The sequence below is a fragment of the Lithobates pipiens genome, unplaced genomic scaffold (genome assembly GCF_037356315.1).
Source record: "Lithobates pipiens isolate NorthernLeopardFrog02 unplaced genomic scaffold, aLitPip1_a1.2 Scaffold_30, whole genome shotgun sequence".
Lineage (NCBI taxonomy): Eukaryota > Metazoa > Chordata > Amphibia > Anura > Ranidae > Lithobates > Lithobates pipiens.
Genome location: NW_027507791.1, coordinates 31,881,135 through 31,894,415, shown reverse-complemented (window position 1 = coordinate 31,894,415; position 13,281 = coordinate 31,881,135). Strand labels below are relative to the sequence as shown.

Below are 13,281 nucleotides of genomic sequence, written 5' to 3'. Positions count from 1 at the left end.
ACTCAGTATGGCAGCATGAAGCCAATACGAGAACCCCGTGGTGCCTGCAGAAAAAAAAAAACGATCTCCAATCCCAGGAATCCCCATCGTCTGCGAAAAAAAATAAAATAAAAATAAAAAAAAGGTCACAGGATGGACCATCCTTTGTAATCTCCTTACAGATTCTTTTACACAAGAGGCTTCAACGTCCAACAGGGAGTTGTTTGGAGGCACAAAGCGGTGGGCCAGCCCTTGACTTTCTCTCTAAAAGTCACGTAATAAAAACTACAGGTTCCTCCAGGGTGCCTGCAGGCAAATTAAGTTACCCACGTCACATGCAGGCCAATCCTTTACAGCAGGGGTCTCCAAACTATGGCCCGCCAGTTGTTCAGGAACTACAATTTCCATCATGCCTAACCATGCCAAGAGTTTTACAATGCCACATGTAGCTCCGCAACAGCTGGGGTGTCGTAGTCTGGAGATCCCCCGTTTTACAGCACTAAGGAAATTAACCCTTTTAAAGCCGGCTTCCAGACAAATTTTAGTTTTAAGGTGTTCTGTCTGCACCTTATTGCAGAAAGGGAAACTTTCTAGAACAGTGACGAAGGTAAAAAAAAAACTAAAAATAAATAAAATTAGTAGAGTTCAGCAAGGTTAGGGCCTCCATTTGCTTCCTATTGCTGTGACCAGAACATTGAAAATTGAGTCTTTACTTCCTGTCCAATTGACATTACCACCAGGACAGAAAGTGATGGGAAATCTCCCTGAAAGGGCCACATTCTGCAACAAAATCTTTTTCCCTTCCTCCACTCCATCCAAAACAAAAAAACAACGGAACTATCTAGCTGGGGTTACACTTTAAGGTTGACAAATCAAAAGTTCTGCCAAACAATCGTATGATATTGCTTGTCTTATCTCAGGGGTACAACAGCTATCATCCAGAAAAAAAACTATTCCAGGTAATACAGTTCTTGCTTTAACCTTTATTTTTTTTGTTTGTGGGGGGTGGGGGTGTTTATCTGCACAGCTTCTTAGTAGAATACAGACATAAGGTCCCGATCCAACCACTACTTCATCCTCCAAGGTCACCAAGCCTGGGGGTGTTTGCACAGGCTCCTAGCAATGTACGGCTATATGTTCCGAATACTATATTTTCTAGTGCCACCAAGACTGAAGAGGTCTGCACAGGCACTTAAACATAAACAAATAGGGTCCCGATTCAACCACCACTTTTTCTTCTAAGATCACCAAGCCTGGGGATGTCCTGTACAGGTTTCCAGTAATGTATGGACATATGCTCCAGATGCAATCACTACTTTGTTTTCTAAGGCCACCAAGTTCTGGGGGTGTGTACACAGGTACTTCAAAACAAAGATATATGGTCTCAACTTGATCCAACCACTACTTTATCTTCTAAGGTCACCAAGTTTGGGGGTCTCGTTCCTAGTAACTTATGAACATATGGTCCCGATCCAACCACTAATTTTATCTTCTAAAGGTCACCAAGTCTGGGGGGTGTCTGCACAGGTACTTAAAAGCATATGGTCCCAAACCAACCACTATATCTTCTAAGGTCCCCAAGCCTAGTATGTCTTTACAGGTTCCTAGTAAAAGTATAGACATATGGTCCCGAGCCGAACATTATATCTTCTAAGGCCACCAAGTCTGGGGGTGCCTGTACAGGTTCCTAGTAGTGTATGGCCATATGGTCCTGATCCAAAAACACTACGTTTATTTTCTAATGCCACAAAGTCTGGGGGGTGTGTGCACAGGTACTTAAAAACAAAGACACATGGTCCTGATCCAACCACTACTTCATAGACTCTGGCAGACCATTCCAGTGATTTTTTTGGGTATCACAAAAAAACCAAAGGCCCAGTTCTTCTGGGTATTGTTTAATGCCAAATCCTACTCAGAATTTAACCTAAGGGTCATTGTTGGTTTCTGATCGCTCACAATCCTGCACACTTTATACTTTCAGCTTTGCCTGTCCCGGTATTACGTGGCAACTGTCCTTTGCTCTACTGGTTCAAGTGTCCTATTCACTGGCTAAATTGATCAAGCATGACGCAGAGATACACACATAAAAAAATATGAAGTTTCTCATCGAACAATGAGAAAGGTCAACAAGGGACCCCTTGTCACCGAGGTGGGCCCTGCTACTCGGCTGTGTTCGTAGATCTATCCCAAGTAACTATATCCCGAGCAACAGAGATAACCCAGAAGCTCACACTTCTCATATGGCAGCAAGATGGGGGTTGCATCAACCAGATGTCCATAGTTTGAACACACAAAGCCAGCACCCCTGGCCTACCTGACAAAAAAAAAAGGCATGAAAAGTATTTAAGAAACCAATGATAAAAAAAAAATAATACACAGCTCATAGGATCATTAAAATAGTCCATAAAAATTCGAAATGCCTGCCAAAAACAGAGAATTGCTTGACCAGCGCTAAAGCCGAGCGAGATTTAACCCCTTTTCGTTAGCGTACAGTAGCCTACAAAAGAACAATACGAAGCAGGATCTTGAGCAGCACTCCAATCCCCTTCTCCGAGCCCAGCCTACACGCACGCACACAAAAAGAACGACGGACAACCTGAACAAAGCAAATTATGCAGGCCCTAACCCTATTGGTCAGCTTGTCTCCAGTTCTTGATGGTTAACTCATGCTGAAGCTCTAGACCAGTCTCTTGATCATCTTTGAAAAAAAAAAAAAAAAAAAAAAAAAAATTTCCAATCACAATATGAATATATATATAAAAAAATAATTAGATCTAAAAAAAAAGGAAGAAGGGTGTGAACCCTATGAGATCGTGGACATCAAATTTTAATAAAACCCCTTTTCACGAAGAATGGTGTCGAATTTAAGTTAGAGATATCTTAAGAGTTCAGGAAGTTTCCAAGCTTGAAAAAAAAAAAAAATGTAAAAAAAAATCCCGCGTTCACGAAAAAATAAAATAAAATAAAAAGGCGTTAGAATTTGGCGCAAATGGAAGAGTGAAATATTGGAAGTCAGTTGTTTTTTTTTTTTTTTTCTTCCCGTCAACATCCTTCACCATGCCAAAAATGTGCCGTGTGTTTACCAACACTGCGCCTGCTCGGAGGACCGCGTGAGGGTGCCGCTGCCAACAACCGCCACGCCCCTCCATGCCACCACCCCATGCGAACAGCCAATGGCTATCACCTGCCTCTCAGGCAGATGACAGATACAAAGGGCTGTATCTAGGTTTATAAAAAAAGGGGGGGGGGGCTGCAGAGTCATGGAAGATCTACAGACGCAGCGCCAAGCCACGTGCCCACGCCAAAGCTGGTAGAATCGTAATCTCTGGTATATTAAGAAAAATAAAATGTATGGAATTTAGTCGAGCCCCTCTTTAGAATCCTAATCTGGTTACAAAAAAAAAAAAAAAACACAACAGGCTGGTGAGCAGCCTTGCCTTTTGTTCAAGTTTCGGGGGTGTGTTGGCACAAAGGCCATGCTCAAAGTCTTAGATCACGTTGAAAGCATGATCGAGGTACAATGGTACATTGCCCTATATATGCCCCCCCCCCCCCCCCACCTTTTTTCTGGTCTGGCCTACAATATCCAAAAAGACCATGAGATCAGATCTCACTACCTTGAGATGGACATCTTAAATAACAGGTTACGATTCAAAAATTTAGGAAGGATGTCTACGTACTTATGCAACCGAAAAAAAAAAAACTTCCATTTTTTATTAAGACAACTACCCAACCCCCCCCCCCCCCCCCGAAATGGAACCTTCTCCTGCCATCTCCCAAATAAAAAAAATCTACAAAAATAAAATAAAAAAATACAACATCGCAACCAGCTCATCCAAAAATAACTCTACAACCTTTTAAAATCCAACAGAAGGGGTTGAAGGTCTCAACGGCACCCCTTCGAAATCATACGAAAATGCCAATCTTCGACCCTTCCGCAGTGTCTCTCTAGCCTTCTGAAAAAAAAAAAAAAAAAGAGCACGGACACGCATGGCTCTGATCGCGACTGTAAAATAAGGACCACACCCCCCTAACTGTTTCTCGCTACAAACCTGCGCATTTCGCACACATTCCCTCGCACGCAGACACAAAAGCAATAACTGATGCAAATTCCCCCCCCCCCCTTTGTCTGTAACACAAAATCTCATTCAGAATAAAACATTAAATAAAAAAAGGCCAGGCTTTTGAAACCAATAAAGGGCCAAGTCGGAAAAAAAAAGAAAATCAAAAACACGTTCTTGGGGGTTGGTGATCTCAAAAGCCGAGTCAAAGTTCATTTTGCCAAAAATTCCGAACACAAAAAAAAAAAAAAAAAACACAGGATTTTTCTAAAGGATCCATCAAGGATTTATGAAGACCTCAAGGGTCAGCAGGTAAGTTTAGGCAATTCTTTTTTTTTTTTCGGCCACTTTGTCTGGCCGAGACGTAAAACATCACCCCAGTTCTTTTGTTTGGGACATGCTGACATGGCTGCACAGGAAGGTAAAACTGTTACATTGTAACAACAACAACAACAACAACAAAAACCAAAAATCAAGCCCATTGTGATCTTCAGACGTCTTGAAGACCTCAATCTCCAAGGCTGGAGTTAAATATCTAAAAAGATTTGGCTATGAATTATTTAAAACAAAAAGCGTTAGCTTGCAGACTGTGCTGATTCTTGGAGCGAGACCCCCATGACGACATGGGCTGGAAGGCTCACCGACAAGCAGTGTAAGTGTTTTTTTTTTTTCCCCCTTGTTGTTTTCAGACAAAAGATGGGACAAAAAAATTGTGCTGCTTCGGGGGAAGCACATGTGCAGGAGAGAAAAAGTCTAGAGCTTCAGACAAAGAGCCTGCAACAAGGCTCACTTCCTGCACCACAGCACGCTGCAGAGTCTCCTACACAAATTCTTATACAGGTGGTGCCTGAGATTTACGACTGCCACAACACAACAAAGCAACAACAACAACCATCAAAAAAAAAAAAAAAGCACAATAACGTCTACCACCAGACCCCAGCCCGACACTGTCTACTGACTGTCTGCAGTTACATAATTTCACGAGAGGCACGTTTTTTCTTTTTTTTTTCTCGAAAAACTCAACGTCTCAGAGCTTCCACATCTCACCCCCTTTCAAAATGTGAAAAACGGGGGCCCCCCCCCCCCAACGTCAAGACGGGGGCGACCCTCTTGGTGGATAAGCGAAGGTGGGGGGCGCTCCGTTTTTTTGTCGAGGCTGTCTGGAGGAAAGGCTTTGTTGCCAGTTGTCTTGTCTGAAGCACATGCTAGGTAGCCGTTTCGTGTTTTGGTACGCAAAAAAAAAAAAAAAGAGCCCTTCACTCCCCCAACCATTCCCCTCTCGCTCCCTTGGAACGGCGGGCCAGCCTTTTCCCGCGGGGGGTCGGCTCGGGGAAGGGGGGGGGGGGTGTTTGGGCGGAGGAGGTTAATCAGCCGGGCCACGCAATCTGTTGTTGTCGTCCGGATTTACTTGGATAAACAATCGTACTATTTACAATGAACGCGGCACGTGCGCCGCCGAACAAAGACCCAAGTTGACAGCTATTGCGGGCAATATTTCAAGTTTACACCTACTCTCTCCCCCCCCCCTCTCCCACCGGCCGGAGGAGTGCAAGATGCGACCAATCCCGTGGAGGGGGTTCAGGGGGTTGTCAGGCACCCCGTATACGGTGGGGTCCCGTCCTGGGGAGGAGAGGTTTTTGGGTCAAATTGACATTGCAAGGGGGCAAAAGTCGTAGCGTTGCCGCCGTGGCTCGTACGAGCTTTGCAAGCCCGCCAACTTCCGAAAAAAAAGGAACGGGGGAGGCTTCGGGAATTTTTTTGGTTTGCGCCAGTCGGGGCAGATTGGAGAACAATGCGCAAAGCAACAGTGATGTCACATCATTCATTCTACACACGGCAGGTTTTGGAAAGGAGGCGGAGGAGGGGGGCGTGTGCGCAAAACGGGGGTCCGGAGAACATCACTGCAGCCCCCAAGCGAGCTGGGGGACGCGCTAGCCTAGAGATATCCGCAGAGGGCAGAGGTGACTGCGCACCTCACTTTGCCACGGGCCAACTCGTTTGGGGGTGGGGACCAATCGCAACCCAGCAGCCCCCCCCCCCCTAATAGCACCGCTTCGTACGAGGGACCCCCTGATACCCGAATTCCCTATCGTCCCCACACCCACCCCCCAAAAAAAAGTTAGCAACAACCGCTTCCTGTTTTAAACGAGATCTTCACGCCGCGAACGGGGTCCGGCTCGCGCAAGCGTCGTCTCCGGCACCAAACACAGCAGCACGCCGCACACACCCACCAAAAAAAAAAAAAAACTTATTTCGGAAGCACGCTGCCGCATCTTACGCCTACCTCGCACCACACAAAAAAAAAATAAAAGCGCACACATACACGAGCGCGCGAGATTTGCACATTTTTGAAAACCCGCACCTTTGATCTTCTTCTACTACTTTCGCGGGGCAGCCCGTGCATGAAACAGATTGCTAGCTCTAGGGTCCAGAGACCGATCGCCAGACATTTGATCAACTTTTTTTAAATGGATTTCGGTAACGTTGAGGTTCTGCTGCACATTGGGGGAGCTCAGTACGTGCATTTATCCCCCCCCCCAAATAAAAAACGTGCAAACGAGTCAACAAAGAAGTTGGACCGCAACTGTCTCTGGACCAGGCACTGCAAGCATTAGTGGGGCAAAGACAGAGGGTGCAGGGGGGGGCAGAAGGGAGAAGGACCACGGCGCATCCCCAAACACATCTTAGGGACCGCTGGTGAGCCAGAAAAGGTGGGTGTGGTATCTCTCAATTTAACCCTAACTGGTCCTCCCCCTAAAACGAGAACAAAGGCTGCCTGGCGTACGGTCGAGGGTTAGCGGGCACACAAAGCAACACACAACTTTACGTAGAAACTTAACGTGAGGAGGAAGTTGCCCCAGGACAAAATTCTGTCTTCCTGGAACGCCGAGGACCCCCCTCAGCCCAAACAAAGGACAGAGGCTTCCCTCCGTGTGCACGCGTACGATCCCCCTCCAGGGGAAGGAGGGAGGGGGAGGTTTAGGTGGGCAAACAGTTCATTCTAAAAGGAAAACTGTTCTTTCTTTAGGGGCAAGCTGTCCCTTCCATGGGGGCAAATGTTCTTTATTATAGGGGCAAGCTGTCCCTTCCATAGGGGCAAATTTTCCCCCCTACAGGGGCAAGCTGTCCCTTCCATAGGGGCAAATGTTCCTCCCTATAGGGGCAAGCTGTCCCTTCCATGGGAGCAAATGTTCCTCCCTATAGGGGCAAGCTGTCCCTTCCATAGGAGCAAATGTCCCCTCCTATAGGGGCAAGCTGTCCATTCCATAGGGGCAAATGTTATCCCCATATAAGGGCAAGCTATCCATTCCATAGGGACAAACTGTCCATTCCATAGGGGCAAACTGTCCATTCCATAGGAGCAAGCTGCCCTTCTATAGGGCAAATGTTGTCCCCTGCATGGGCAAGCTACCCCATCTATAGGGCAAATGTTTCCCCTATAGGGGAAAGCTGTCCCATATGGCAAATGCCCCCCCCCCCATAGGGGCAACTTAACCTTTCCATAGGGCAAATGTTCTCCCTTATAGGGGGAAGCTTTTTCTTCTATAGGGCAAATGCCCTCCCCCTATAGGGGCAAGATGCCCCTTGCATGGAATAAATCTTCCCCCTATAGGGGCAGGCTGACACTTCAATAGAAAATATGCCCCCCCTTCTATAGGGCAGGTGCCCCCCCTCCCCCTTTCGTTGGGACAATTGTTTTCCCCCCTCGACAGGGACATGCTGCCCCTTCTATAGAGGCAAACAGTCCCCATCATAGGGCAAATATTCTGCCTGTAGGGGCAAACAGTCCCAAACTCCCTTCTATAGGGCACACAGTTTCTTCTATGGGGCAAACGTTCCCATCTACCGGACAAAACCGCCCCCCCAAGGGGGGCTGTCGCTTCTATAGGGGAACTGTTCCTGTATAGAAGTAAACTGTCACTTCTATAGTGCAAATGTTCGCGTATAGAGGCAAGCTGTCGCTTCTATAGGGGAAACATTCCCTCTCGCTCTCTAGGGGCACGCCGTTCCTTTTCTATAGGGGACCTTCCACCACCTGCCCCCTCCCATGGGTGCAAACGTTCCCTTTCAAATGTCCCCATATAGAGGTAAGTGGTCCCATTCTACTGGGCGAATGTTTCTCTCTCTTGAGGCACTCCGTCCCTTTCTTTCCAGCCACCATCTGTCCCATCCCATGGTGTTGGTGGGTGTGGGGGGGGACAACAAACGGTCCCTACTACAGAATGAATTCTGCCCCCCCCTTTCCACTATAGGGGCATTACAATGTAAACCCACCCCCCTGTCTGTCGGCACAGACTATACATGGCACGCTATAGACGCCAGACTGCAGCACGCTATCCTCACATAAACTTTCCAGCTCAGGAAGTGCCCGAGCGAAAAAAAAAAAAAAAAGAAAAGGCAGACAATAGAAATCGGTTCGGAGAGACAACAAAGGGGACGGCGCGGGGATAAGTGGTGGAGGGGGGTGGTGGTACCCCCACATGGCCAAAACGGAGCGGCGAGCCGTTAGCCAAACAAAGGCACATGCGGCGTTGGCGGCGGTGGGCGAGGGGGGTGTGTTAATGACAACGTCCCGCCGCGGCGCCCAAACAAAGAAGGGTATGGTGGGGTTTGTTGTTGGGGGGTTATCCAATGAGGGGGGGGGGGGGGTGATGATGATGGGGGGGTGATGATGGAATGGGGGGGGGGTCCCTCACCATGCAGGTGGATGGAGACAAAGGGGGGGGGGGTGTTCTCCCTTACCTTGTCTGCCCACAATCTCAGCCACGTGCTCGGAGCTGGGCACTGGCACACACTCTGTGGTATTGGAACTCTTGAGCCGGAGCTCGGCCTCCTTGTACAGGGCACACAGCTTGCTGTCCCCCTTGTCCCGGGTGCCAGGGCTGCTGCTGCTGCTGCCGCCGCTGCTGGCATTGTTGTTGGCGCTGTCCTCCTCGCTCTCCCCGAGCCCCAGCAGGCACAGCTGGTCCAGGGCGATCTGCAGGGCTCGCTCGTCCTCCAGGACCCGCTCCTTGGTGAGCTCTGCCAGGGCCCCATTTCTCTCCATCATCAGCCCTGGCACCACCAGACTAGGCATGGCTGACAAAGGCTGGGAACAAAGAGGGGCAAGAAGAGAGAGAGAGAGAGAGAGAGGCAGAGGAGCCACGGGGAGAGACACACGGGGGGCGGGGACACGGCAACACACCGCCCACCGGGGGAGGGGACACAATGGGGGAGAGAGACACCGAGGGCGGGGACACGGGGGACACACCGCCTACTGGAGGGAGGGAGAGACGCACGGATACACGGGGAGGGCGGGGCGCGGGACAACCCCCCCGCCTACCGAAGGCGGGGACACAGGGAGAGAAACACACACTAGGGCGGAGCTTCGCACACCCCACCGCCCATTGCCTGCTTAGTGTAGGAGGGGCCAGAAGGGAACAGAGACACAGAGGGTGGAGTTTCGCACACCCCACGCCTTTTGTCTGCCTACGGGGGGGAGGAGCCGGCCGGTGTTCTGCCTAATAGAGTCCGGCCATCCATATGTGTCCGTTCCGTACTGCGCATGCGCAGTACGGAGCAGACGAAGCTTCGGAAAATCTCCGAAGCTGAACGGCGCCTGCGCCGTGAGTGGAGGAGGTAGCCCCACTATCCAAGCGGACATAGGGTTTAGAATTTTAGAGGGCCCCTCGCGGGCGAGCTTCGCTCGCCACGCTTCGGGCTCGGCCTCGCTGCGCTCGGCTCTTTTTTATTCTAACTCTATGTCCACTTGGATAGTGGGGATAGAACCTGGACTCACGGCGCAGGCGCCGTTCGTCCTCGGCAATTTTCGGAATCTGTGCTCCTGTGTACTGCGCATGCGCAGTACGCAGGGGACAGCATCTGATGGAGGACCCTATTTCACAAGACACCGGCAGCCCGCCTGCCTGTCTGGGTGTTGTAGTGCTATAAAAGGGAGGGGTTCGCCTGCTGGGTGTTGTAGTTCTACATAATTGCGGAAAGGACTTCCCCTGACATCAAGGAGTTGTAGTGCTCTAATGGGGGAGGGGGCTGTCTGCTGGGAGTTGTAGTGTTAAAAGAGTGAGGGGTCTGCCTGCTGGGGGTTGTAGTTCTATAAAGGGGAGGCGCTCTGCTGGGGGTTGTAGTTCTATAAGGGGAGGAGCTCTGTCTGCTGGGAGTTGTAGTTCTATAAGGGGGAGAAGCTCTGTCTGCTGGGGGTTGTAGTTCTATAAGGGGGAGAAGCTCTGTCTGCTGGGGGTTGTAGTTCTATAAGGAGGAGAGGCTCTGTCTGCTGGGGGTTGTAGTTCTATAAGGAGGAGAGGCTCTGTCTGCTGGGGGTTGTAGTTCTATAAGGAGGAGAGGCTCTGTCTGCTGGGAGTTGTAGTTCTATAAGGGGGAGAGGCTCTGTCTGCTGGGAGTTGTAGTTCTATAAGGAGGAGAGGCTCTGTCTGCTGGGAGTTGTAGTTCTATAAGGAGGAGAGGCTCTGTCTGCTGGGAGTTGTAGTTCTATAAGGAGGAGAGGCTCTGTCTGCTGGGGGTTGTAGTTCTATAAGGAGGAGAGGCTGTCTGCTGGGAGTTGTAGTTCTATAAGGGGGAGAAGCTCTGTCTGCTGGGGGTTGTAGTTCTATAAGGGGGAGAAGCTCTGCTGGGGGTTGTAGTTCTATAAGGGGGAAAAGCTCTGTCTGCTGGGGGTTGTCGTTCTATAAGGGGGAGGAGCCCTGTCTGCTGGAGGTTGTAGTTCTATAAGGGGGAGAGGCTCTGTCTGCTGAGGGTTGTAGTTCTATGAGGAGAGGCTCTGTCTGCTGGGGGTTGTAGTTCTATGAGAAGAGGCTCTGTCTGCTGGGGGTTGTAGTTCTATAAGGAGGAGAGGCTCTGTCTGCTGGGGGTTGTAGTTCTATAAGGGGAGGAGCTCTGTCTGCTGGGAGTTGTAGTTCTATAAGGAGGAGGGGCTTTGTCTGCTGGAGGCTGTAGTTCTAGAAGGGGGAGGGGCTCTGTCTGCTGGGGGTTGTAGTTCTATAAGGGGAGGAGCTCTGTCTGCTGGAGGTTGTAGTTCTATAAGGGGAGGAGCTCTGTCTGCTGGGAGTTGTAGTTCTATAAGGGGGAGAAGCTCTGTCTGCTGGGGGTTGTAGTTCTATAAGGGGAGAAGCTCTGCTGGGGGTTGTAGTTCTATAAGGAGGAGAGGCTCTGTCTGCTGGGAGTTGTAGTTCTATAAGGAGGAGAGGCTCTGTCTGCTGGGAGTTGTAGTTCTATAAGGGGGAGAGGCTCTGTCTGCTGGGAGTTGTAGTTCTATAAGGGGGAGAGGCTCTGTCTGCTGGGAGTTGTAGTTCTATAAGGGGGAGAGGCTCTGTCTGCTGGGGGTTGTAGTTCTATAAGGGGGAGAAGCTCTGTCTGCTGGGGGTTGTAGTTCTATAAGGGGGAGAAGCTCTGTCTGCTGGGAGTTGTAGTTCTATAAGGAGGAGGAGCTCTGTCTGCTGGGAGTTGTAGTTCTATAAGGGGGAAGGAGCTCTGTCTGCTGGGGGTTGTAGTTCTATAAGGAGGAGAGGCTCTGTCTGCTGGGGGTTGTAGTTCTATAAGGGGGAAGGAGCTCTGTCTGCTGGGGGTTGTAGTTCTATAAGGAGGAGAGGCTCTGTCTGCTGGGGGTTGTAGTTCTATGAGGGGGAGAAGCTCTGTCTGCTGGGGGTTGTAGTTCTATAAGGGGAGGAGCTCTGTCTGCTGGAGGTTGTAGTTCTATAAGGGGAGGAGCTCTGTCTGCTGGGAGTTGTAGTTCTATAAGGGGGAGAAGCTCTGTCTGCTGGGGGTTGTAGTTCTATAAGGGGAGAAGCTCTGCTGGGGGTTGTAGTTCTATAAGGAGGAGAGGCTCTGTCTGCTGGGAGTTGTAGTTCTATAAGGAGGAGAGGCTCTGTCTGCTGGGAGTTGTAGTTCTATAAGGGGGAGAGGCTCTGTCTGCTGGGAGTTGTAGTTCTATAAGGGGGAGAGGCTCTGTCTGCTGGGAGTTGTAGTTCTATAAGGGGGAGAGGCTCTGTCTGCTGGGGGTTGTAGTTCTATAAGGGGGAGAAGCTCTGTCTGCTGGGGGTTGTAGTTCTATAAGGGGGAGAAGCTCTGTCTGCTGGGAGTTGTAGTTCTATAAGGAGGAGGAGCTCTGTCTGCTGGGAGTTGTAGTTCTATAAGGGGGAAGGAGCTCTGTCTGCTGGGGGTTGTAGTTCTATAAGGAGGAGAGGCTCTGTCTGCTGGGGGTTGTAGTTCTATAAGGGGGAAGGAGCTCTGTCTGCTGGGGGTTGTAGTTCTATAAGGAGGAGAGGCTCTGTCTGCTGGGGGTTGTAGTTCTATGAGGGGGAGAAGCTCTGTCTGCTGGGAGTTGTAGTTCTATAAGGAGGAGAGGCTCTGTCTGCTGGGGGTTGTAGTTCTATAAGGGGGAGAAGCTATGTCTGCTGGGAGTTGTAGTTCTATAAGGAGGAGAGGCTCTGTCTGCTGGGGGTTGTAGTTCTATAAGGGGGAGAAGCTCTGTCTGCTGGGAGTTGTAGTTCTATAAGGAGGAGGGGCTTTGTCTGCAGTTCTAGAAGGGGGAGGGGCTCTGTCTGCTGGGGGTTGTAGTTCTATAAGGGGAGGAGCTCTGTCTGCTGGGGGTTGTAGTTCTATAAGGAGAAGGGGCTTTGTCTGCTGGAGGCTGTAGTTCTAGAAGGGGGAGGGGCTATGTCTGCTGGGGGTTGTAGTTCTATAAGGGGAGGAGCTCTGTCTGCTGGAGGTTGTAGTTCTATAAGGGGAGGAGCTCTGTCTGCTGGGAGTTGTAGTTCTATAAGGGGGAGAAGCTCTGTCTGCTGGGGGTTGTAGTTCTATAAGGGGAGAAGCTCTGCTGGGGGTTGTAGTTCTATAAGGAGGAGAGGCTCTGTCTGCTGGGAGTTGTAGTTCTATAAGGAGGAGAGGCTCTGTCTGCTGGGAGTTGTAGTTCTATAAGGGGGAGAGGCTCTGTCTGCTGGGAGTTGTAGTTCTATAAGGGGGAGAAGCTCTGTCTGCTGGGAGTTGTAGTTCTATAAGGAGGAGAGGCTCTGTCTGCTGGGGGTTGTAGTTCTATAAGGGGGAGAAGCTCTGTCTGCTGGGGGTTGTAGTTCTATAAGGGAGAGAAGCTCTGTCTGCTGGGAGTTGTAGTTCTATAAGGAGGAGAGGCTCTGTCTGCTGGGGGTTGTAGTTCTATAAGGGGGAGAAGCTCTGTCTGCTGGGAGTTGTAGTTCTATAAGGAGGAGAGGCTCTGTCTGCTGGGAGTTGT

At 50.0% G+C, this 13,281-nt stretch overlaps 1 protein-coding gene across 1 annotated transcript in view; it reads right to left on the bottom strand.

The window, feature by feature from the left end:
• Nucleotides 1-9,135, bottom strand: part of MEX3A (mex-3 RNA binding family member A) — a 36,317-nt gene extending 27,182 nt beyond the window's left edge. The window contains exon 1 of the mRNA XM_077463363.1: nt 8,784-9,135. Within this exon, the coding sequence (XP_077319489.1) occupies nt 8,784-9,117 (334 nt within the window). The 5' untranslated portion in view covers nt 9,118-9,135. The remainder of the gene's footprint in view (nt 1-8,783) is intronic.
• Nucleotides 9,136-13,281: the final 4,146 nt, after the last annotated feature.